Consider the following 25,484-nt stretch of genomic DNA (forward strand, 5'->3'; position numbering starts at 1 on the left):
TGTTGGTATATTGACTTTTTACATTGTTGCCAACCGCGATTTGTGTAAAATAAAAACGAGACGAAAAAATAATACTCCCCCAAATTCCAGGGGGACGTGGTCCGTACAAGTGCCAACAATATTAAATGTAATTAAGGCAGAAAACCAACAGAAAATATGTTTTTTGGAAAAATCGAAAAACTGAAAATTCGAACAATCAAAAAAGTGAAAAATCCAGAAACTGAAAAATTCTTAAAACTGAATGTTAAAAACTTGAGAAATCGAAAACTTGAAAAATCGAGAAATCTAAAAATCAAAAATTCAAAAAATATTTAATCGAAAAACCGAGATGTCACGAAATCGAATCAAAAAATCGTAAAACTGAAAAATTAAAAAACAGAAATATCGAAAAATTGAAAAATCGAAAAATCGAAAAGTCGAAAAGATTTTAAAATCGAAAAACCGACATGTCAAGAAAGTGAATCAAAAATCGTAAAATTCAAAAATTGAAAAACAAAAATATCGAAGAATTGAAAGATCTAAAAATCGAAAAGTCGAAAAATTTTTTAAATCGAAAAACCGAGATGTCAGGAAATGGAATCAAAAAATCGTAAAACTGAAAAATTAGAAAACAAAGATATCGTAAAAGTGAAATATTGTAAAACAAGAATTGAAATTTCTAAAAATCGAAAAGATGAAAAATTTTTTAAATCGAAAAACTGAGATGTCGAGAAATCGAATCAAAAAATCCTAAAATTGAAAAATTGAAAAACAAAAATATCGAAGAATTGAAAAATCTAAAAATCGAAAAGTCGAAAACTTTTTTAAATCGAAAAACCGAGATGTCAAGAAATCGAATCAAAAAATCGTAAAACTGAAAAATTAAAAAACAAAAATATCGTAAAACTGAAAAATTGTAAAACAAGAATTGAAAAATTTAAAAATCGAAAAGTCGAAAAATTTTTAAAATCGAATTAAAAAATCGTAAAATTGAAAAAATTGAAAAACAAAAATACCGTAGAATTAAAAAATCTAAATATCGAAAAGTCGAAAAATTTTAAAATCGAAAAACCGAGATGTCGAGAAAACGAATCAAAAAATCTTAAAATTGAAAAATTGAAAAACAAAAATACCGTAGAATTGAAAATTTTTTAAGATCGTAAAACCTAGATGTCAAGAAATCGAATCAAAAAATCGTAAAACTGAAAAATTGAAAAACAAAAATATCGAAAAATTGAAAAATCGAAAAATCGAAAAATCGAAAAATTTTATAAATCGAAAATTCGAGATCTCAACATATGGATTCAAAAAACCGTAAAACTAGAAATTTAAAAAACAGATATCGAAAAATTGAAAAATCGAAAAATCGAGAAATCGAGAAACCGAGAATAGTTTAAATAAATAAATAAATAAATAAATAAATAAATAGTTTATTGATCGAAACATCAAAAAACCCAAACACTGAAAAATCTAAAATTAAAATTGGAAAGCCGAAAAGTCTAAAAATCGAAAAAGCAGGAAATCAAAAAATTGAAAACTTTAAAAATGGAAAAATTGACGAATCGAAAAACTGAAAATAAAATAAATAAATAAAAGTCAAAAAATAGAAAAACCGAGAAGTGGAAAAACCGAAACATAGAAAAATTTAAAAACTGCAAAATCGAAAAAATAAACATCGAAAGACCGACAAATCGAGAAATTGAAAAATCGAGAAATAGGAATTGCCCAAAATCGAAAAATCTAAAAGTTAAAAATTGACCGAAAATCAAAAACATCGAAACATCGAATCTCAATGAATCGAGAAATCGTATATTTGAAAAATCGAAAAATCGATTATTTTAAAAATCCGAAAAATCCAAAGATTGAGGAATGAGAAAACTGAAAAATCTAAAATTTTAAAATAGAAATATGCAAGTGTAAAATTGAGAAATCGAAATATCTAATATTTTAAGAAATTCAAATATCGATAAATTGAAAAGTTGAAAAATCGAAAAAGTAAAAAATCGAGAAATGGAAAAACGGAAAGTAGAAAAATCGAAAAATTGAAAAATCCCAAAACTGAAACCTCAGTAAAATGAGCAATCGAAAAATTGAAAAATCGAAAATTCAAAAAATCGGAAAAACAAAAAACTTTAAAAATCGAAAAACCGAGATGGCACGAAATCGAATAAAAAACAGTAAAATCGAAAATTTGAAAAATCGAAAAATGTAAAATTTACAAAACTGAAAAATTAAAACATAAAATTCTCCGAAGAATCAAAAAATTGAAAGATCGAGAAATCGAAACATCAAAAAATCGAAAAGTTGAAAAACTTAAATTTCTGAAAAGTAAAAAGTCGAGAAATCGAAAAAACGAAAAGTCGAAAAATAGAAAAATTGAAGAATCGAAATTTTGAAAAATTTTGGAACTGAAATATCCAAAAAATCGAAGAAAAATTGAAGAATCGAAAAAGTGAAAAATTCCAAAACTGAAACATCAACAAAATGAAAAATCGAAAAATTGAAAAATCGAGAATTCAAAATATCGGAAAAACGTTGAAGATCGTGAAAGATCGTGAAAGATCGAAAAATGTAAAATTTAAAATATAAAAAAATTGAAAAATCAATAAACTGAAAAATCGAGAATCTAAAAATTCGAAAAAGCGAGACATCGAAAAATGCAAAATTTTAAAAATAGAAAAATTGAAAAATCGAAAAATTAAAGAATCAAAACACTGACAAACCGGGAAATTGAAACATTCCAAAACTGAAATGAAAAGCTAGGGAAGTCGAAAAATTGAAAATCCCAGAAATCGAAAACCCAAACATCGAAAAATTGGAAAACTGTAACATCGAGAAACGAAACATCAAAAAATCGAGAAAACGAAAAATTGAAAACTCTAAATAGCGCAAAATCGAAAAATATAAAAGTCAAAAATTTAAAAATTGAATAATTTAAAAAAATCGAAAAATCGAAAAATTGAAAAATCGAAAAAGTAAAAAATCTAGAAATGGAAAAACGAAGAAAGTCGAAAAATTGAAGAATCGAAATATTGAAAAATTCCAAAACTGAAATATCCAAAAATGAAAAATCGAAGAAGAATTATTGAAGAATCGAAAAAACGCGAAAAATCCCAAAACTGAACCATTAGTAAAATGAGAAATCGAGAAATTTAAGAATAGAAATATTGAAGAACTGTAAAATCAAGAAATCGAAAAATGGAAAATTTCCAAAATTGAAAAATTAAAATATCGAAAAAATTAAAAAATTGAAAGATAGAGAAATTGAAACATCAAAAAATTGAAAAATCTAACAAGTAAAAATCGAAAAAGTGAAATGAGAAATCGAAGAATTGAAAAATCAAGAAATAGAAAAGTCAAAAAATCCTAATTTCAAAAATCAAAAACTGAAAAATAAAAAAATCAAAAAATTAAAGAAACGAAAAACTGAAAAATCGTAAAATTATGAAAATTGAGAAATCGAAAAATAAAAATATCGATAAATCGAAAATTTGAAGAATCGAGAAATTGAAGAATCGACAGATTGAAAAATCCCAACAATAAAATATTGAAAAATTTAGTAATCGAAAATTGAAAATCGAGAAATCGAAAAGGCTAAAAACCAAAAGAACGATTAATCAAGAAATTGAGAAATCGAAATATTGAAAAATCGTAAAACTGAAATATCGGAAAACTGAGAAATCGAAAAATGATGAAGAACCGAGGAATTAAAGAAATGAAAAATTGAAAAATCCCAAGACTGAAATTTAGAAAAATTGACTAATCAAAATTTTGAGAAATCGAAAAATTTAAAAACTGAAAAATCGAATAACAGAAAAACCAAAAATTTAAAAATCGAAAATTCAAAAAACAAAAAGAAACGATTATTCGAAAAATTAGGAAATCGAAAATTTTCTATTTTTTTTAAATGACATTTCTAACGTCAAAAATAAAGAATCAAAAAATCGGGGGGTGGAAAATTAAAAGAATCGAAAAATCGAAACATCAAAAACTCGAAAAATTGAAAATTTGAAAATTCTAAAAATCTAAAAAATCGAAAAATTAAAAAATCGAAATATTGAAAAATCCCAAAACTGAAATATCCAAAAATGAAAAATCGAAGAAAAACTGAAGAATCGAAAAAGTAAAAAATCCCAAAACTGAAACTCAGCAAAATGAGCAATCGAAAAATGGAAAAGTCGAGAATTCAACAAATCAGAAAAACGTAAAACTTAAAAAAATAGAACTACTGAGATGTCAAGCTATCGAATAAAAAATCGGAAAATCGGAAAATGTAGAATTTAAAATATTAAAAAATTGAAAAATGTATCGACGACCAAGAGCAGATCCTCCTCGATCTGACCTTCTCGGACGTGAGCCTCGTCAGTTTCGAGCGACTTCCTTACAGTCCTTTGCACAAGTTTTCACTAACCACGGTCCGAAACGAAGAATACACGTTTTTGAGTCCGGACGCCGAAAGCATGTGCACCCTCATCCAGTACCTCCTCGACGGTTTGAAGAAGCGTTCGTTGTACGTGGTGGCCCTCCAGGACTACAAACACGAAACCAACGCGCCTTCGTTCCTCAGTTTCCGCAAAGGCGACTTGATCACGCTGAAGAACGGTCTGAACGGAGAGGCGTTGATGTCTGCAACGTGGGGCTACGGAGAGTGTAACACTGCTGTGGGAGATTTCCCGATCGAGCACGTCTACATCCTTCCTACTATTACCGAACCACCTGCTGATATTCTCGTAGCTTTCAAGAAAGAGGGAGTAGTTGGGGCGAAAAAAAAACCGACGGCACCGGTGTTGACGACGATGCAGAGGATGAAGTTGTACACTTTGGCGCACTATGCGGACGAGCACTTCCGCATGGGGAAGAAGCTTGCGGCCAACAAGCCCTCGGTCATCACCGCTGCGAGAAGAGCATCCCGTGAAGAGTTGTGGAAGTACACGAACGAACCGATCTACCAACCACACTTGCAGAAGTTGCTGACCAACGAAGAGTTGAGTAAAGAAGCGTGTTCGGCTTTCACCGCCATACTCAAATACATGGGTGACCTCCCGGCACCCAAAGCCAAGTTCAGTAACGAATACACCGACCAGATTTTCGCAGAAGCTTTGAAACACGACATGCTCAAAGACGAGATCTACGTCCAGATCATGCGCCAGCTGACGTTCAATAGGTTGCTACTAAGCGAAGAGAAAGGTTGGGAGTTGATGTACCTAGCAACCGGGCTTTTCATACCAAGCGCGTCGCTCATGACTGAACTGCAGAAATTCTTAACCTCACGAACACACCCCGTCGTCGAACCTTGCTTGAAGCGCCTTCAAAGAAGCCAGAAAGTCGGTCCTAGAAAATACCCGCCGTATTCCGTCGAAGTCGAAGCCATCCAACACCGCAGCATGGAAATCTACCACAAGATTTACTTCCCAGATGACACCGACGAAGCGTTTGAGGTGGACTCAGTCACCCGAGCGTCCGATCTATGCAAAACCATCTCCTCCAGGTTGGAACTCGAGAGTACCGACGGTTTTAGTCTCTTCGTCATGATTTCCGACAAGGTGTTCTCCATTCCCGAAAACTACTTCTTCTATGACTTCCTCCACGAACTCATTGACTGGATGCGCAAGAGCAAACCCAGCTGGAACAGTAAGTTCATCGTATGATTGGTGGACACAAAGTGACGAGGTTTTTGCAGGTGCTGCCCCCATCCAAGCTCAGTACCAAGTCTTCTTCATGAAGAAACTCTGGATCAACGCGATTCCGGGTAAAGACCACAACGCCGACCAAATCTTCCATTTCCACCAGGAGCTGCCCAAGTACCTTCGAGGCTTCCACAGGTGCACCAAGCACCACGCGTTGAAACTAGCGGCGCTGATTTTGCACGCTCGTTGTGATAACGATTTCCAGCAGGTTCAGACTGCCGTCCAGTACGTGAAGGACTTGATTCCTGCAAATTTGGTCAAAGCCGCGAGCTCGTCCGAGTGGAAGAAGAGCATCTTGAATGAGTACAAGAAGTCTGGTAATATGAGTGTCGAGGAAGCTAAGTTGGAGTTCTTGAAGATCATCTACGAGTGGCCTACTTTCGGGTCGACGTTCTTTGAGGTTAAGCAGACGACTGAGCCGACGTACCCGGATATTATTCTGATCGGGATTAATAAGAAAGGGGTTAATGTTCTGCATCCGCAGACGAAGGTATGTTTAGTGATGGATGTGTAGCGCAGTGGTTGATTTTTTGTTGTAGGATGTACTAGCGACTCATGACTTTTCCGAGTTGAGTAATTGGTCGTCGGGAAACACGTTCTTCCATCTGACTATTGGGAATATAATGAGGAAGACGAAGTTGTTGTGCGAAACGTCGCAAGGGTACAAGATGGACGATTTGATTACTTCTTATACGGATTATATTAGGAATAGTGTTAAGAAAGAAAAGGAAAAGGATAAATTTGTTCTGTAAAAAGAGCAGATAGGCAGGTGATGATGTTGCTGTGAAGTATTTATTGGGTAGGAAATTTTAATGAAGGTATTGTAGAAATGTATAAATTTAATAAAAATTTTCAAATAATGTTGGTATATTGACTTTTTACATTGTTGCCAACCGCGATTTGTGTAAAATAAAAACGAGATAAAAAAATTATACCCCCCAAATTCTACGAGGACGTGGTCCGTACAAGTGCCAACTATATGAAGTGTAAGTAAGGCAGAAAACCAACAGAAAAAATGTTTTTTAGAAATATCGAAAAACTGAAAATTCGAACAATCAAAAAAGTGAACAATCAAGAAACTGAAACTTTTAAAACTGAATGTTAAAAACTTGAGAAATCGAAAACTTGAAAAATCGAGAAATCTAAAAATTAAAAAGTCAAAAAATATTTAATCGAAAAATAAGAGATGTCACGAAATCAAATCAAAAAATCGTAAAATTAAAAAATTGAAAACCTAAAAATCGAAAAGTCGAAAATTTTTTTAAATCGAAAAACCGAAATGTCAAGAAATCGAATCAAAAAATCGTAAAACTGAAAAATTAAAAAACAAAAATATCGTAAAACTGAAAAATTGTAAAACAAGAATTGAAAAATCTAAAAATCGAAAAGTCGAAAAATTTTAAAAATCGAAAAACCGAGACAATCCAATCACAAAATCGTAAAATTGAAAAATTGAAAAACAAAAATACCGTAGAATTGAAAAATCTAAAAATCGAAAAGTCGAAAAGTTTTTAAAATCGAAAAACCGAGATGTCAAAAAATCGAATCAAAAAATCATAAAATTGAAAAATTGAAAAACAAAAATATCGAAGAATTGAAAATTCTAAAAATCGAAAAGTCGAAAAATATTTTAAATCAAAAAACCGAGATGTCACGAAATGGAATAAAACAATCGTAAAACTTAAAAATTAAAAAACAAAAATATCGTAAAACTGAAATGTTGTAAAACAATAATTGAAATTTCTAAAAATCGAAAAGTCGAAAAATTTTTTACATCGAAAAATCGAGATGTCGAGAAATCGAATTAAAAAATCGTAAAATTGAAAAATTGAAAAACAAAAATATCGAAGAATTGAAAAATCTAAAAATCGAAAAGTCGAAAAATTTTTTAAATCGAAAAACCGAGATGTCCAGAAATCGAATCAAAAAATCGTAAAACTGAAAAATTAAAAAACAAAAATATCGAAAAATTGAAAAACAGAAATTTCGAAAAATTGAAAAATCTAAAAATCGAAAAGTCGAAAAATTTTTTAAATCGAAAATTCGAGATCTCAACATATCGAATCAAAAAACCGTAAAACTAGAAATTAAAAAAACAGAAATATCGAAAAATTGAAAAATCGAGAAATCGAGAAATCGAAACATCAAAAAACCCAAACACTGAAAAATCTAAAATAAAAATTGGAAAGCCGAAAAATTTAAAAATCGAAAAAGCAGGAAATCGAAAAATTGGTGAATGGAAAAACTGAAAATAAAATAAATAAATAAAAGTCAAAAAATAGAAAAACCGAGAAGTGGAAAAACCGAAACATAGAAAAATTTTAAAACTGCCAAATCGAAAAAAAAAACATCAAAAGACCGACAAATCGAGAAATCGAAAAATTGAGAAATCGAAATTGCCCAAAATCGAAAAATCTAAAAGTTAAAAACTGAATGCACAATAAAAAAAATCTATGAATCGAAAAACCGAAAATCAAAAACATCGAAACTCGAATCTCGATAAATCGAGAAATCGTATAATTAAAAAATCGAAAAATCGATTATTTTAAAAATCCGAAAAATCCGAAGATTTAGGAATAATAATATATAATTATATTATAATTATTATTATTATTATTAAACGGATAGAAATATGCAAGTGTAAAATTGGTAAATCGACATAACTAATATTTTAAAAAATTAAAATATCGATAAATTGAAAAGTTGAAAAATGGAAAAAGTAATAAATCGAGAAATGGAAAAACGGAAAGCAGAAAAATCGAAAAATTGAAAAATACCAAAACTGAAATATCCAAAAATGAAAAATCGAAGAAAAATTGAAGAATCGAAAATGTGAAAAATCCCAAAACTGAAACCTCAGTAAAATGACCAATTGAAAAATTGAAAAATCAAAAATTCAAAAAAATCGGAAAAACAAAAAACTTTAAAAATCGAAAAACCGAGATGGCAAGATATCGAATAAAAAACAGTAAAATCGAAAAATTGAAAAATCGAAAAATGTAAAATTTCCAAAACTGAAAAATTAAAATATAAAATTCTCCGAAGAATCGAAAAATTGAAAGATCGAGAAATCGAAACATCAAAAAATCGAAAAATTGAAAAACTTAAAATTCGGAAAAGTAAAAAGTCGAGAAATCGAAAAAACGAAAAGTCAAAAAATCAAAAAATTGAATAGTCGAAAAAGTGAAAAATTCCAAAACTGAAACATCAGCGAAATGAAAAATCAAAAAATTGAAAAATCGAGAATTTAAATATCGGAAAAACGAAAAAATTGAAAAATCCAAAAATGTGAAATTTACAATATTAAAAAAATTGAAAAATCAATAAACTGAAAAATCTAAAACCTAAAAATTCGAAAAAGCGAGAAATGGAAAAATGCAAAATTTTAAAAATAGAAAAATTGAAAAATCGAAAAATTAAAGAATCAAAACACTGCCAAACCGGGAAATTGAAACATTCCTGAAATGAAAAACTAGGGAAGTTCCACCATGTTGGTTGGAACTGATAGCCACCCGAAACAAGAATCCGATAACCCTCGACGTGATGTTCATGGATAACTCGGTCCAGAAAGTGGAGGTGGATTCGGCGTCTACGTCCGAAGAAATTTGTAAAGAGATCGCCACCAAGCGTGAGCTGAAGGACGTCTTCGGGTTCTCGCTGTTCATCACGTTGTTCGACAAGGTCATGTCTTTGGGGAGCGACTCAGACCACGTCATGGACGCCATATCCCAGTGCGAACAATACGCTAAAGAGAAGGGTCAGTCGGAACGAAACGCCCCGTGGAGGTTGTTCTTCAGGAAGGAGATCTTCACGCCTTGGCACAACCCTGCGGAAGATGCAGTGGCTACTAATTTGATCTACCATCAAGTCATCCGAGGTACTACTCTTCCGTGTCTGTTTTAGTATGTATTCATTGTCAATTTCTAGGTTTGAAATTCGGGGAGTACCGCTGCAACGTCGAACTGGACGTGGCTTCCTTGATCGCTACCCAGTACTACGTGGACCACGGCGCAGAAATGAAACCCGAGGTTCTCCACACCCGCATAGGAGAATACATGCCGACGTACCTCGTCAAGAAAGGTCAAGGCAACCTATCCGTCTGGGAAAAACAAATCAAAGACGCCTTCCCGAAACTACTCTGCGTCCGAAACAAACTCGCCCCCATCAAAGCTCAAGAGTTCATCGTCAAGTACGCCAAAAACACTTGGCCCATTCTCTTCTCCAAATTCTATGAAGCCATCCAAACCGGAGGTCCCGACCTTCCCACTAAAAACATGATCATCGCTATTAACTGGACCGGTATTTTCATGATCGACGACCAAGAACAGATCCTCCTCGAACTGACCTTCTCGGACGTGAGTCTCGTGAGTTTCGAGCGGCTTCCCTACAGTCCTCTGCACAAGTTTTCACTAACCACGGTCCGAAACGAAGAATACACGTTCTTGAGTCCGGACGCCGAAAGCATGTGCACCCTCATCCAGTACCTCCTCGACGGTTTGAAGAAGCGTTCGTTGTACGTCGTGGCCCTCCAGGACTACAAACACGAAACCAACGCGCCTTCGTTCCTTAGTTTCCGCAAAGGCGACTTGATCACGCTGAAGAACGGTCTGAACGGAGAGGCGTTGATGTCTGCAACGTGGGGCTACGGAGAGTGTAACACTGCTGTGGGAGATTTCCCAACCGAGCACGTCTACATCCTTCCTGCTATTACCGAACCGCCTGCTGATATTCTCGTAGCTTTTAAGAAAGAGGGGGTAGTTGGGGCGAAAAAACCGACGGCACCGGTGTTGACGACGATGCAGAGGATGAAGTTGTACACTTTGGCGCACTATGCGGACGAGCACTTCCGCATGGGGAAGAAACTTGCGGCCAACAAGCCTTCGGTCATCACCGCTGCGAGAAGAGCATCTCGTGAGGAGCTGTGGAAGTACACGAACGAACCGATCTACCAACCGCACTTGCAGAAGTTGCTGTCGAACGAAGAGCTGAGTAAGGAGGCGTGTTCGGCCTTCACCGCCATACTCAAATACATGGGTGACCTCCCGGCACCCAAAGCCAAGTTCAGTAACGAATACACCGACCAGATTTTCGCAGAAGCTTTGAAACACGACATGCTCAAAGACGAGATCTACGTCCAGATCATGCGCCAGCTGACATTCAATAGGTTGCTACTAAGCGAAGAGAAAGGTTGGGAGTTGATGTACCTAGCAACCGGGCTTTTCATACCAAGCGCGTCGCTCATGACTGAACTGCAGAAATTCTTAACCTCACGAACACACCCCGTCGTCGAACCTTGCTTGAAGCGCCTTCAAAGAAGCCAGAAAGTCGGTCCTAGAAAATACCCGCCGTATTCCGTCGAAGTCGAAGCCATCCAACACCGCAGCATGGAAATCTACCACAAGATTTACTTCCCAGATGACACCGACGAAGCGTTTGAGGTGGACTCAGTCACCCGAGCGTCCGATCTATGCAAAACCATCTCCTCCAGGTTGGAACTCGGGAGTACCGATGGTTTTAGTCTCTTCGTCATGATTTCCGACAAGGTGTTCTCCATTCCCGAAAACTACTTCTTCTATGACTTCCTCCACGAACTCATTGACTGGATGCGCAAGAGCAAACCCAACTGGAACAGTAAGTTCATCGTATGATTGGTGGACACAAAGTGACGAGGTTTTTGCAGGTGCTGCCCCCATCCAAGCTCAGTACCAAGTCTTTTTCATGAAGAAACTCTGGATCAACGCGATTCCGGGCAAGGACCACAACGCCGACCAAATTTTCCATTTCCACCAAGTACCTTCGAGGCTTCCACAGGTGCACCAAGCACCACGCGTTGAAACTGGCGGCGCTGATTTTGCACGCTCGTTGTGATAACGACTTCCAGCAGGTTCAGACTGCCGTCCAGTACGTGAAGGACTTGATTCCTGCAGATTTGGTCAAAGCCGCGAGCTCGTCCGAGTGGAAGAAGAGTATCTTGAACGAATACAAGAAGTCTGGTAATATGAGTGTCGAGGAAGCTAAGTTGGAGTTCTTGAAGATCATCTACGAGTGGCCTACTTTCGGGTCGACGTTCTTTGAGGTTAAGCAGACGACTGAGCCGACGTACCCGGATATTATTCTGATCGGGATTAATAAGAAAGGGGTTAATGTTCTGCATCCGCAGACGAAGGTATGTTTGGTGATGGGTGTGTAGCCCAGTGGTTGATTTTTTTGTTGTAGGATGTACTAGCGACTCATGACTTTTCCGAGTTGAGTAATTGGTCATCGGGAAACACGTTCTTCCATCTGACTATTGGGAATATAATGAGGAAGACGAAGTTGTTGTGCGAAACGTCGCAAGGGTACAAGATGGACGATTTGATTACTTCTTATACGGATTATATTAGGAATAGTGTTAAAAAGGAAAAGGAAAAGGATAAATTTGTTCTGTAAAAAGAGCAGATAGGCAGGTGATGATGTTGCTGTGAAGTATTTATTGGGTAGGAAAATTTTATGAAAGTATTGTAGAAATGTATAAATTTAATAAAAATTTTCAAATAATGTTGGTATATTGACTTTTTACATTGTTGCCAACCGCGATTTGTGTAAAATAAAAACGAGACGAAAAAATAATACTCCCCCAAATTCCAGGGGGACGTGGTCCGTACAAGTGCCAACAATATTAAATGTAATTAAGGGAAAAAAGCAACAAAAAAAATGTTTTTCGGAAAAATCGAAAAACTGAAAATTCGAACAATCAAAAAAATTTAAAATTCGGAAACTGAAAAATTCTTAAAACTGAATGTTAAAAACTTGAGAAATCGAAAACTTGAAAAATCGAGAACTCTAAAAATCAAAAAGTCAAAAAATATGTAATCGAAAAACCGAAATGTCACGAAATCGAATAAAAAAATCGTAAAATTGAAAAATTGAAGAACAGAAATACCGAAGAATTGAAAAATCTAAAAATCGAAAAGTCGAAAAATTTTTTAAATCGAAAAACTGAGATGTCAAGAAACCGAATCAAAAAACCATAAAACTGAAATTTTAAAAAACAGAAATATCGATAAATGGAAAAATGGAAAAATCGAGAAATCGAATCATCAAAACACCCAAATGCTGAAAAATCTAAAATTTTAAAATCGGAAACCCGAAGAGTCTGAAAATCGAAAAAGCAGGAAATCGAAAAATTCAAAATTTTAAAAATGGAAAAATTGACGAATCGAAAAACTGAAAATACAATAAAAAAATAATAGAAGTCGAAAATTAGAAAAACCGAGAAGGGGAAAAACCGAAACATCAAAAAATTTAAAAACTGCAACATCGAAAAACGAAACATTACAAGATCGAGAAATCGAGAAATAGAAAAATTGGGAAATCGAAATAGCCCAAAATCGAAAAATTTAAAAGTTAAAAATTGAATTCACAATAAAAAAATCTATAAGTCTAAAAACCGAAAAGCAAAAACATCAAATCTCGATTAAAAAATCGAAAAATTGAGGAATGAAAAAATTGAAAAAACGAAAATTTAAAATTAGAAACATGCAAGTGTAAAATTGAGAAATCGAAAAATCTAATATTTTAAGAAATATAGAAATATTGATAAGTTGAAAGATCAAGAAATCGAAACATTAAAAAATCAAAAAACTGAAATCGAAAAATCGAAAAGTGGAAAAATCGAATAATTGAAGAATGGAAATATCGAAAATTCGAAACATCGAAAGCATGAAAAACCTAAAATTTAAAATTCGAAAAATTTTAAAATAGGAACATTAAAGAACTATGAAATTGAGAAATCGAAAACGAAACATCAAAATATCGAAAAATTGAAAACTTGAAAAATCGAAAAAGTAAAAAATCGGCAAATGGAAAAACGGAAAGTAGAATAATCGAAATCTTGAAAAATATCAAAACTGAAATATCCAAAAATGAAAAATCGAAGAAAAATTGAAGAATCGAAAAAGTTAAAAATTCCAAAAAGTGATTTAGCTAAAATTGAAGATTCGAAAAATTTAAAAATAGAATCATTGAAGAACTGTAAAATCGACAAATCGAAAAATCTAAAATTTGCAAAACTGAAAAATTTAAATATAAAATTCTCCGAAGAATCGAAAAATTGAAAGATCGAGAAATCGAAACATTAAAAAAATCGAAAAATTGAAAAATTTAAAATTCGGAAAAGTCAAAAGTCGAGAAATCGAAAAACCGAAGAGCAAAAACATCGAAACATCGAATCTCGATAAATCGAGAAATTGTATAATTAAAAAACCGAAAAATTGAGGAATGAAAAAATTGAAAACTTTAAAATTTAAAAATAGAAATATGTAAGTGTAAAATTGAGAAATCGAAAAACCTAATATTTAAAAAAATCTAATATTTTAAGAACTTAAAATATCGACAAATTGAAAGATCAAGTAATCGAAACATTAAAAAATCAAAAAATTGAAAAATCGAAAAAGTGAAAAATCGTGAAATCGAAAAATCGAAAAGTGGAAAAATCGAAAAATTGAAGAATGGAAATATCGAAAATTCGAAACATCAAAAAGATGAAAGACCTAAAATTTAAAATTAAACATCAAAATATCGAAAAATTGAAAACTTGAAAAATTGAAAAAGTAAAAAATCGAGAAATGGAAAAACGGAAAGCAGAAAAATCAAAAAATTGAAGAATCGAAATTTTGGAAAAATATCAAAACTGAAATATCCAAAAATGAAAAATCGAAGAAAAATTGAAGAATTGAAGAATTGAAAGAGTTAAAAATCCCAAAGAAATAAGGAAGCTAAAATTTAAGATTCGAAAAATTTAAAAACAGAAACATTGAAGAACTGTAAAATCGAGAAATCGAAAAATCTAAAAATCGAAAAATTGAAAAATTTTAAATTCTGAAAAGTAAAAAGTCGAAAAATGGAAAAAACGGAAAGTCAAAAATTCGAAAAATTGAAGTATCGAAATTTTGAAAAATTCCAAAACTGAAATATCCAAAAATTAAAAATAAAAAAAAATTGAAGAATCGAAAAAGTGAAAAATTCCAAAACTGAAACATCAGCAATATGAAAAATCAAAAAATTGAAAAATGGAGAATTCAAAAAACTGAAGACTAAAAAATTGAAAAATCGAAAAGTGTAACATTTAACACAAAAAATCAAAAACCCAAAAATTCGAAAAATTAAAAAATAAAAATATCGAAGAACTGAAAAATCGAAAAATCAAGAAATCGAAACATCAAAAAACCGAAAAATTGAACAAACTAAAATTTAAAAGTCTAAAAATCAAAAAGCGAGAAATTGAAAAATGCAAAATTTTAAAATTTGAAAAATTGAAAAATCGAAAAATTAAAGAATCAAAACACTGACAAACCGGGAAACATTCCAAAACTGAAATGAAAAACTAGGGAAGTCGAAAAATTGAAAATCCGAAAAATCGAAAACCAAAACATCGAAAAATTGGAAAACTGTAACATCGAAAAACGAAACATCAAAAAATCGAGAAAACGAAAAATTGAAAATCGAAATAGCGCAAAATCGAAAAATATGAAAATCAAAAATTTAAAAACTGAATAATTTAAATATTAAAAAAATCGATAAATCGAAAAATCAAAAATTTGAAACAACGAAAAATCGAAACATCGAATTTCCATCAATCGAGAAGTTGAACAATTAAAAAATCGGGAAATCAAAAATTTTCAAAATTCGGAAACTGAAAAGCCCAAAAATCTAAAAGTGAAAAGTCGAAAAATCGAAAGATCAAGGAATGAAAAAACTGAAAAACCTAAAATTTAAAAAGATTAAAATATCGAAAAAATTGGAAGAAAAAATTCCACAACTGAAATATCCAAAAATGAAAAATTGAAGAAGAATTATTGAAGAATCGAAAAAACGAAAAATCCCAAAACTGAAACATTAGTAAAATGAGAAATCGAAAAATTTAAGAATAGAATTATTGAAGAACTGTAAAATCAAGAAATCGAAAAATCGAAAATTTCCAAAATTGAAAATTTAAAATATCGAAAAATTGAAATATTGAAAAATCTAACATGTAAAAATCGAAAAAGTGAAACATCAGTAAAATGAGAAATGGAAGAATTGAAAAATCATGAAATAGAAAAGTCAAAAAATCCTAATTTCAAAAATCAAAAAATTGAAAAATCAAAAACTGAAGAATCAAAAAATCAAAAAATTAAAGAAACGAAAAACTGGAAAATCGCAAAATTATGAAAATTGAGAAATCGAAAAATAAAAATATCGAGAAATCGAAAATTTGAAGAATCGAGAAATTGAAGAATCGATAGATTGAAAAATTCCAACACTAAAATATAGAAAAGTTTAGTAACCGAAAATTGAAAATCGGGAAAACGAAAAGCCGAAAAACCAAAGATCGATTAATCAAGAAAATGAGAAATCGAAATATTGAAAAATCGTAAAACTGAAATGTTGGAAAACTGAGAAATCGAAAAATGAAAAATTCGAGAAATCGAAAATTTGAAGAAACAAGGAATTGAAGAAACGAAAAATTGAAAAATCCCAAAACTGAAATATAGAAAAATGGACTAATCAAAATTTTGAGAAATCGAAAAATTGAAAAACTAAAAAATTGAATAACCGAAAAAACGAAACGAAAAAACCAAAAATTTAAAAATCCAAAATTCAAAAAACCAAAAAAACGATTATTCGAAAAATTGGGAAATCGAAATTTTTTTTTATTTTTTCTAAATGGCATTTCTAACGTCAAAAATAAAGAATCAAAAATCAGGGGGTGGAAAATTAGAAGAATCGAGAAATCGAAACATCAAAAAATTGAAAATTTGAAAATTCTAAAATCTAAAAATTCGAAAAATTGAAAAATCGAAAAAAGTAAAATCTAAAATATCAAAAAACTGAAAAATTTATTAACTGAAAAATCAAAAATTAACAAAAATTCGAAAATCTGAAGAAATAGAAATATCGAAGAACTGAAAAATTGAAAAAACTGAGAAAGCGAAAACCGAAACATCGAAAAATTGAAAAACTGTAACATTGTTTATAATTCTATGTAAAGGTATATCCGTTAATAAACATTATTATTATTATTATTATCGAGAAACGAAAATCAAAAGATCGCGATATCGAAAAATTGAAAAATGGAAATAGTGCAAAATCGAAAAACCTGAAAGTTAAAAACTGAAAAATTTAACAATTTAAAATTTTAAAATATCGATAAAACGAAAAATCAAAAAATTGAAACATTGAAAACTCTAAACATCGAAAAGTTGAACAATTAAAAAATCGAAAAATCAAAAATTTTCAAAATCCGGAAATTAAAAAGCCGAAAAATTGGAATATCGAGAAATGAAAAAACTGAAAAATCTAAAATTTAAAACGATTAAAATATCGAAAAATTTGAAGATCAATCAAAGAAAACGAAGCATCAAAAAATCAAAACATCGGTAAGTTGAAAAATCGAAAAAGTAAAAATCGGAAAGTAGAAAAATTGAAAAATCCCAAAACTGAAATATCCAAAAATGGAAAATTGAAGAAAAATTGAAAAATCGAAAAAGTGAAAAATCCCAGTAAAATGAGAAACCGAAAAATTTTAAAATAGAAATATTGAAGAAGTGTAAAATCGAGTAATCGAAAAATCTAAAATTTCCAAAACTGAAAAATTGGAAAATTTAAAAATTACAATCTAAAAATCGAAATATTGAAAAATCTCGAAGCTGAAACATCCAAAAATGAAAAACTGAAGAATCGAAAAAGTGAAAAATCCCAAAACTGAAACATCAGTAAAATGAGAAACCGAAAAATTGAAAAATCGGGAAATCAAAAAGTCAACAATCAAGAAATTGAAAAATGAAAAAATCAAAAAATTAAAGAATCGAAAAACTGAAAAATCGTAAAACAAACATCTGAAAATAATGAATCAAAAAATTGAGGAGTGGAAAATTAGAAGAATCAAGAAATCCAAAAATAAAAAAATTGAGTAATCGAAAAATTGAAGAACAAAGAAACTGAAAAATCCCAAAAGAGAAATAATTGGGACATAAGTAGTCAAAAAATCAAGAAATCGAATAGCTGAAAAGTCGAAAATTTCCAAAAATCTGGATGCTGAATAAAAAAACTCAACGGGGATTCACAAACCACAAATGGAAGAGTATGTTATTTTACAAAATTTAAAATTTACTACCGTAAAACTTAGAAATGACGTCATTCCATTGTTGGTTGGGATGATCAAACACATTTTGGTTAGCGCTTTAACACATGATATTCCTAAATCACATTCAAAATTTGACAACAACTAGTTCGGTAATTTCGGATATTATCTATCTAATAAAAATGCACACAGACGGCAGACAGACAGACAGGAAGACAGACGGAAACGGGAGACCTATTTTTTCGTACTCTAGAAGTCATGACCCGATTACAATACTTCCTTGACTTACACTCGAGAAGTTAAATGACAAAAACGCACAAAAACTGTGTGTATCCATATCGCTTCCAGCATAAAATAAAAAGAGATACTGATAAGATAAAAAAATTAAGTAGATTTTAATTAGATAGGCAACCATTAATACAATCATTTACATTGTAAAGGCAAAGAAATTAAAAAACTACATATTGAATAATAATTACAAGAAAATATCATTGTTTTGACTTAAAAAGATAGAGACTGTTTCTAATTAAAGTACTGCTGCGAACTTTACTGTCCATAAAAACGTTACTACTAGTTCAGATAACACCAATCAGGTTAAAAACCAATACATCGTGCTACCAGATCGCACACAAACAATCCTTCGATCACGTCCTGTGCACAGCCGGCATATCGATTAGTTCCAGGACGAATCTAGGCCGAATCCTTTGACATTTCAATTCCTGACCCAAATCAACCCCAACTTTCACACCAGCATGACTCCCGACGACGTAAGTATTTACAAAATTACTTCACACTCCTCTTAATCGTAGAATTAGCATAGTTCACCCCATTTAGTTTTGTCTGAAAACCGCAAGGTTAACCACCCTCAGCAAAAAAAATAAAATTCGCAGCGATAAAACAATTTCTGAAATTTTGCGAATTTATTTTATAAGCACACCCACGTCTTGGTACAAGTTGCGATATTTTTAGTCGGAGCGAAAATCGCAGTGATACTTAGATGTTTTTAGATCTTGTCCAAATTTTTATTATCTCTGTAGTTTGCATTGTATTCGAATCCAAGGTATTTATAAGATATGGCGCTATCACCTGCTGAATGTTTACTAACATTTTTTTCGACGGGTTCATGTGGAAGTGTCTAATAGATCAAGTGCGTTTGCATAAGCGGGTTATAAATAAGAGGTAATTGTGATACAGGTGGTCTTGGAAATGACCACCCAGAGGAGGATTAAAATTTGATTTTTTGAATCGGTGGAATTTTCGAACTGGCAGGGATTTAAAATGATGAATTAGGAGTTGTACCTATGTGGAACGATACATCAAAGTGTCTGGAGATTAGTAAAGCGTTAGTTTTCAAGGTTTTACGCAACAACTAATTAACTTTTGAATTGTAGTTAAAAAAATTGTCGCTGAGAACATAATACGTGAAATTCATAAAAAAAACATAAATTTTTAAGACGGGTGTCTTATCAGAACGTATGAATTCAACAATATTGATTCTATGAACGTCAGAAATACGATATTTGTGTCTAATCTTGTCTTTCACAATTTAGTTTTATTGATTCGACAGATATCATCAATATAAACACCCACGCTGAAGTCTGAGGACAAATTCCTAACTATTACAAGGGTGTGTTAGAAGTTCCTGTGTATATAAAACACAACCAAAAGAATTAAGTACCACGGTACTTAAGTACCCTATGTCAAAATTTTCCAAAATTTTGAAACCGTACAAATGTAGTTTTGGTTTTAAAATCTAAAAATTATTTCTAACCACTTATCTGTTTGCGCAACACCCCCCTGTAATATGGAACACACTAAATTTATTCGCAGCAAACACTGACCCCAATAATATCCGCAACGAAATAATTGTGTAACCTATCAGAATAGGTCCATCACATAAAATTATTTTCGTCATTCAATCTAAGACAATGCGAATTTTCTAACCAACAACCGCCTATAAATAGCCCACGATGTACCACAATTAACCCATGACATAAATAAGCGGCTTCCTGTCACGTGTCAACTCAACATCCCATTCCCTGACGGATTTTAAATTGACATGTCAGTCTCATTACACTTCGGTAAGTCACACTCCAACAATCACTACATTTCTCCAATTCGCTCAAAAAACGTTGGCAATGTCACGAGTCGATTTAACTTTAACTTCAGTCAGCGTGCGGTTATTCTCGGCTTCGCACGTCCCAGTGACCCATTGATATTGAACCGGGCGTTTAACAACCACAATGGTGAGTAAACACCACCACCCTACTAACAATAAAAATTAATTCACCAGAAATTAACAATTGAACGGAATGGCAACCAAAACTTGTCGTTGTACGCAGGCCCCCACTCCCGAAATCAAAGTACCCATCATATGGATTCTGGGCGGTCCAGGGTCCGGCAAGGGCACCCAGTGTGAGAAGATCGTAGCCAAGTACGGATTCACGCACTTGTCTTCAGGAGATCTTCTGCGGAATGAGGTGAGGACCGGGCTTTGGCAAAAAATCAAGGTTCGAGGTCTTGCTTAATTTTTGCTTATAGGTAAGCAGCGGTTCGCCTCGCGGCAAAGAACTCTCCGCTATCATGGAACGCGGCGAACTGGTACCACTCGAAGTGGTCCTCGACCTCCTCAAAGAAGCCATGCTGAAGAACCTCTCCACCTCCAAAGGTTTCCTCATCGACGGGTACCCCCGCGAAAAAGAACAAGGAATACTGTTCGAGCAAAAAATCGCTCCCGTCAAGGTCGTCTTGTTCTTTGACGCCTCTGAGAAGACCCTCGTTGAACGACTGCTCGGCCGCGCAAAAACCTCCGGACGGGTGGACGACAACGAAGAAACCATCAAGAAGAGGTTGCACACTTTCAACACCCACAACGACCAAGTGGTCCAACAGTACACGGAAAAACTCAAAAGGGTAAAACGGTTTTTCGGCAAACCTAGATAATTCTCTTGGTTTTGCAGATCAACGCTGAACGAACTACGGATGAGATCTTCGCCGAAGTCCAGACGTACCTGGACCCTTTGGTAGCATAAACGTACAAGCGTGTTTGTTGATCCTTGTTGTTATTTATTTGCGGAAATAAAAGTCTCTAGGGATGGCGTTGTTAATTTAGTTTTGCTAACTCTATAATAAGATTGAGTTATCCGTTCACGATCTTTATATAGTAGAGTTGGCCATGAAAATCTAGTGAGTTTGTTGGTATTCGATGCAGAAGAATAAAAATTCCCTGAACTTTTTTCGTTAGGTTATGTTTTATTGAATTAAAGGTTAAGAAATATGCCAGAAATATAAACATTGTTGCCGATACTTTCAATTTTCAGTAGCAATGACCAAGTTAACGGTATCCATTTCAAACTTTACGCTATTTAAAGCAGTTATTCGGCTTTTTGTAAGTGTATATTGTCGCATGCCACATTTAGCATCTATTTTTTGTGGCAGTAAAACTATTTTAGGGATTTTCTTTTTAAATAATGTCGCAATGATCTGTGAATCGTGAATTTCGTTTAATAATTCTGATCTAATAAATGAAGTTGAAAAGTGGCAATCCAGCTCAAAGCAAATGTTAATCAGACTACTGACAGACAAAAAACTAAATCATCAAATCAGTTTATCCAACTTAAAGAAAAAATGTCAAAGCATACTTTACTATATAAAGATCGTGAATGGATAATATGTTCAGTTTTTAAAAGTCCAAATCAATCCATTGGAGGATGACTATGCAACCCAACATACATGAATTATCCTATGTTCAGAGAAAAAAAACCTTCACGGTATGTATGATTTGCACAATATTTAAAACTATTCAAACACATCACAGTACTTACAAAATACATTCTGTGGTCTTTGGATACACGTCATGAATCAATTTCTCAATCCTCTGGTTTTTCGATTTCTTTTATATTTTCGAATTTTTATTTTTTGATTTTTTTATGTTTGGATTTCTCGATTTTTCAATTTAGCGATATTTTAATGGTTCAATGATTTAAATTTTAGATTTTTCACTTTCTAAATTTTTTGATTTTTCAGTTTTTCAGTATTTCTATTATTCAATTTTCGAGGTTGCTAAGTTTACAGTTTTCCAATTTCTCAATTAATCTATTTTTTTTATTTTCCCATTTCTTGATTTCTCAAAGTTTCGACTTTCCAGTTCTTCAATTCCCCAATTTTTCGAATTTGCTTTTTTGGTGTTTCGATTTTTCAATTTTCTAGTTTATTAATTCCTCAATTTTTTGATATTTCTTTCAGTTTTGGGATTTTTCAATATTTCGATTTTCCGACTTTCCAATTTTTGGACTCCTGGATTTTTTTATTTCTCGATTTTTTACTTTTTGGATTTTTAATTTTTCGTTAAACGTAACTTTAGATTTTTCAATTTTTCGACTGTTGTGTACTTCGATTTCTCAATTTTTAACATTCCAAGTTTTTCGATTTCTTGAGTTTTCAGTTCTTCTTTATTTAAATTTTTCAATTTTCCAAATTTTAAATTTTCGATTTTCCAATTTTTCTTTTTTAAAATTTTTTGACTTTTCAATTTCTCGATCCTGCGATTTGTCGATTTTTCAGTTTATCGATTTCTAAATTTTAGATTTTCGAGTTTTTATTTTTTGATTTTTTGGATTTCTTGATTTTTTAATTTTGTTATTTTTTAATTGTTCAATGATCTAAATTTTAGATTTTTCGAGTTTTCAATTTTTTGATTTTTCAGTTCTTCAGTATTTCTATTTTTCAAATTTTGACGTTTCCAAATTTTCAGTTTTCCGATTTCCGAAGTATTCTTTTTTTCATTTACCCATTTTCCGACTTCCGAAAGTTTGAATTCTTTCAATTCTTCAATTTTTTGATTTTTCAATTTTTCGATTTTTTTTAGCTAACGTTTTTTCGACTTTTCTTCTTTAGTTTTTCGATGTCTCAATTTTCAAATTTTTTAATTCCGCAGTTTTTTGGATATTTCTTTCAGTTTTGGAATTTTTCAATATTTCGATTTTTGGATTCCTGGATTTTTTGATTTTCGGATTTTTTACTTTTTGGATTTTCAATTTCTCGTTAAATTTTAGATTTCCCAATTTTTCAACTTTTCGATGTTTTATTTTTAAATTCAGATGTTTCAATATTTTGATTGTTCAATTTGTCGATTCCTCAGTTTTTCAATTTTAACTTTTTTTCTCGGCTTTCGAGTCCTCAATTTCCCGATCCTATGATTTTTCGATTTCTCGATGTCTCAGTTTTTGAATTTTTCGATGTTTCGATTTTTGGATTTCTCGGTTTTTCAATTTTTTACTTTCGGACATATCAATGAAAAGGTAGACAATTTTCAAAATGTTTATTAAAATTTCCATTACGTGTGGAATGTGCTGGTAACCATGAATTAAAAATATTGACATTGAATTGTTTTTCTTTCAGTAATAATTTTTGGATAACCTCTCGTTTGACCAATTTCTTAAATATGTCTTGAAGTTTCGATATCTAAATAAGTTAACCAAACTAATTAAGTTACATAAATTTCAGTAGTTTCTCTAAAATAAAATTCAAAATTGGCCCTGAACTGTGATCGTCAAAATTAATTTGTTTTTTTTTCTTAATATACATAGCCATCTTTACACAACAAGAAACTTAGAACATTGTTAAAATGGTACACTTTTGCAGGGAAATAGGGGGTTTGCAATTATGGAGCGGATCCAAATTGCAAAATCGATATTTCCTTATACAAATTTGCCATTTTAAACATGTTTTAAGTGTTGTGAAAAGAAGTGTACACATATTATTACAAAAAGACAAAATATAAGCCCGCCCACCCGCCCTGTCTCAATTGTGATGATTTTTTTATTCGCCGTTAACCAAAGGAGCAGAGTTTAACTGCAAAATACTTATTTCTTTACATGAAACTAAGAACATATTTTTGCGTATCGTGTTTTACAAAGAATACTGTATATATTAAGAAAAAAGGCAAAATATAAACCCCGCCCACCCACCCCATCTCCATTGTGATGATTTTCTTTTCTTAGAAACTTGAAACGTGTTTAAAATGGCAAATTTTTGTAGGAAAATATGGATTTTGCAATTAGGCTCCGCCCTAGGTCTGCCAACGAATGAAAACTTCATTACAGCTATGGGTGGGGCTTAATCTTTGGCTTTAATTTTTTCTTATCATACATAGTATTCTTTGAATAATACGATACTCGAAAACATGTCCTAAGTGGTAATTTCTTGTAGAGAAATAATAAAGATTCGGATTTAATATATGATCATTTTTCGGGTTGGGAAAACTCTCAGAAGAGTTTCGCCTCTAGTATGGTTGACATACTGAGTTACCGTGCTCTTTTGCCTTTTTTCTAAGTTCTCAACCCCGCTCCTGAAGATGCCAAAAAAACCCAGCGATTTTTCAAAATTTACTGCCAAAGTCAGTTTTATCGTAGAGGATATCGTATTTGCCAAAATCAGTCTTATCTTAGCAGGTACTAGCCCCGCCCACCCAGCCTCTGTTCTTTTAGAAGGTATGTCATCTGCCAAAATCAGCTTTAGCGGGTACTGTGGTGGATTTTATAGGTTATTGTCGCTCAATTAATAGCAGCGCCCTCTATACAAAGGATACCCAACATACAATTTCGGGTATTTTCGGATGTGATTGACCATGAGATCGTCTTTCTGTTGGTAAAGATTCAATTAAAATTTTTGCAATTAAATTTTTGAGAAGAAAAGGCAATAAACATTTTCAATGATGAATTTATTAGATCAATAAATGGAGTAGAAAAGTGGTAATCCAGCTCAAAGCCTACTTTACTATATAAAGATCGTGAATCGATAAGATTGATTGTGAGATTGATAAATAAATAATATTATCAAATTGGCATCTGTCGCGTCACTTCGACACCAATCTCTTCACTTTTTCAAACAAATCTGTCCGATTCACAATGGTAGACCCCCACAAGCTAGAGGTAACTTTTTTCCGGGAATTTTCCACCAAACAATTTAAATTTATTGATTAACAGAAACCCAACATTGATGTGCCCGTCATTTGGGTGATAGGAGGGCCAGGTTCTGGTAAAGGGACTCAGTGTGAGCAAATTGCCATTAAATATGGTCTCGAACACATATCCGTAGGGAAGCTACTACGAGACGAAGTAAGTACCACTGGGTTCGCTCCAAATTACTCTACTTATCACCTAGGTGGAAAATGGTTCTTGCAAAGGTGCAAAACTAAAGCACATCATGGACAGAGGCGAACTCGTCCCGAACGAAGTCGTCATAGATATGCTGAAAACAGAAATGTTGAACCGTCTCTGCAACGCTAAAGGCTTCCTAATAGACGGATATCCTCGTCAAAAGGAACAAGGGATTCTATTCCAAGAGAAAATCGCAGCACCTACTACAGTACTCTATTTGGAGCTTTCAAACAACACCATGTTGGAAAGGCTGCGAAAAAGAGCACTATCTTCAACAAGAAGTGACGACAACGAAGAAACTATGCAACGAAGAATCACCACCTTCAACCAAGAAAACAACCAAATCCTTGCGCAGTTTGCATACAAAGTCAAGAAGGCAAGTTTTAGTACCATCTAGGTACCACTCTTGTCATCCATTTGTTCCACAGATCGACGCCGAAAGACACATCGAAGCCATCTTCAAAGAAATTTCCGACTTCCTGGACACCGAACCTTGCTAAAACCAAAACCTGTCAAAATCCCAACGTCAAATAAACCATCAAACTTGACTTGTCT

At 32.5% G+C, this 25,484-nt stretch overlaps 4 protein-coding genes across 4 annotated transcripts; all 4 read left to right on the plus strand.

The window, feature by feature from the left end:
• The first annotated feature begins 4,212 nt into the window (after positions 1 to 4,212).
• LOC135130552 (myosin-VIIa-like) lies at positions 4,213 to 6,477 on the plus strand. Its single transcript, XM_064057957.1, has 4 exons — positions 4,213 to 4,219; positions 4,300 to 5,610; positions 5,660 to 6,156; positions 6,206 to 6,477. Exons 1-4 carry the CDS (start codon positions 4,213 to 4,215, stop codon positions 6,416 to 6,418), a joined length of 2,028 nt encoding a protein of 675 aa, XP_063914027.1. The 3' UTR covers positions 6,419 to 6,477.
• Positions 6,478 to 9,162: 2,685 nt separating this feature from the next.
• LOC135130122 (myosin-VIIa-like) lies at positions 9,163 to 11,548 on the plus strand. The gene is made up of 3 exons (XM_064057453.1): positions 9,163 to 9,543; positions 9,594 to 11,297; positions 11,347 to 11,548. The coding sequence occupies exons 1-3, from the start codon at positions 9,210 to 9,212 to the stop codon at positions 11,532 to 11,534; spliced, it is 2,226 nt and encodes a 741-aa protein (XP_063913523.1). The 5' UTR covers positions 9,163 to 9,209; the 3' UTR covers positions 11,535 to 11,548.
• LOC135130123 (myosin-VIIa-like) lies at positions 11,548 to 12,203 on the plus strand. The gene is made up of 2 exons (XM_064057454.1): positions 11,548 to 11,832; positions 11,883 to 12,203. Exons 1-2 carry the CDS (start codon positions 11,665 to 11,667, stop codon positions 12,093 to 12,095), a joined length of 381 nt encoding a protein of 126 aa, XP_063913524.1. The 5' UTR covers positions 11,548 to 11,664; the 3' UTR covers positions 12,096 to 12,203.
• Positions 12,204 to 19,558: 7,355 nt separating this feature from the next.
• On the plus strand, positions 19,559 to 25,477 carry LOC135130553 (adenylate kinase isoenzyme 5-like). Its single transcript, XM_064057959.1, has 9 exons — positions 19,559 to 19,850; positions 20,063 to 20,249; positions 20,311 to 20,682; positions 20,730 to 20,792; positions 24,313 to 24,417; positions 24,615 to 24,701; positions 24,756 to 24,887; positions 24,934 to 25,305; positions 25,358 to 25,477. Exons 2-9 carry the CDS (start codon positions 20,082 to 20,084, stop codon positions 25,427 to 25,429), a joined length of 1,371 nt encoding a protein of 456 aa, XP_063914029.1. The 5' UTR covers positions 19,559 to 19,850; positions 20,063 to 20,081; the 3' UTR covers positions 25,430 to 25,477.
• The last annotated feature ends 7 nt before the right edge of the window (positions 25,478 to 25,484 follow it).

This window comes from Zophobas morio, unplaced genomic scaffold (assembly GCF_036711695.1).
Source record: "Zophobas morio isolate AGI-343-1 ecotype UQ-CSIRO unplaced genomic scaffold, CSIRO_AGI_Zmor_V1 ptg000017l, whole genome shotgun sequence".
In the NCBI taxonomy this organism is placed as follows: Eukaryota; Metazoa; Arthropoda; class Insecta; order Coleoptera; family Tenebrionidae; genus Zophobas; species Zophobas morio.

Excerpts from the sequence above, each read along its gene's own strand:
- LOC135130553 (XM_064057959.1), top strand. The coding sequence starts at position 20,082 with ATGGCAACCAAAACTTGTCGTTGTACGCAGGCCCCCACTCCCGAAATC. Across the intron at positions 24,702-24,755 it reads TAGACCCCCACAAGCTAGAG|AAACCCAACATTGATGTGCC; the intron begins GTAACTTTTTTC and ends ATTGATTAACAG. Across the intron at positions 25,306-25,357 it reads TTGCATACAAAGTCAAGAAG|ATCGACGCCGAAAGACACAT; the intron begins GCAAGTTTTAGT and ends TTTGTTCCACAG.
- LOC135130552 (XM_064057957.1), top strand. Across the intron at positions 5,611-5,659 it reads GAGCAAACCCAGCTGGAACA|GTGCTGCCCCCATCCAAGCT; the intron begins GTAAGTTCATCG and ends AGGTTTTTGCAG. Across the intron at positions 6,157-6,205 it reads TTCTGCATCCGCAGACGAAG|GATGTACTAGCGACTCATGA; the intron begins GTATGTTTAGTG and ends TTTTTGTTGTAG.
- LOC135130122 (XM_064057453.1), top strand. The coding sequence starts at position 9,210 with ATGTTCATGGATAACTCGGTCCAGAAAGTGGAGGTGGATTCGGCGTCT. Across the intron at positions 9,544-9,593 it reads CTACCATCAAGTCATCCGAG|GTTTGAAATTCGGGGAGTAC; the intron begins GTACTACTCTTC and ends GTCAATTTCTAG. Across the intron at positions 11,298-11,346 it reads GAGCAAACCCAACTGGAACA|GTGCTGCCCCCATCCAAGCT; the intron begins GTAAGTTCATCG and ends AGGTTTTTGCAG.
- LOC135130123 (XM_064057454.1), top strand. The coding sequence starts at position 11,665 with ATGAGTGTCGAGGAAGCTAAGTTGGAGTTCTTGAAGATCATCTACGAG. Across the intron at positions 11,833-11,882 it reads TTCTGCATCCGCAGACGAAG|GATGTACTAGCGACTCATGA; the intron begins GTATGTTTGGTG and ends TTTTTGTTGTAG.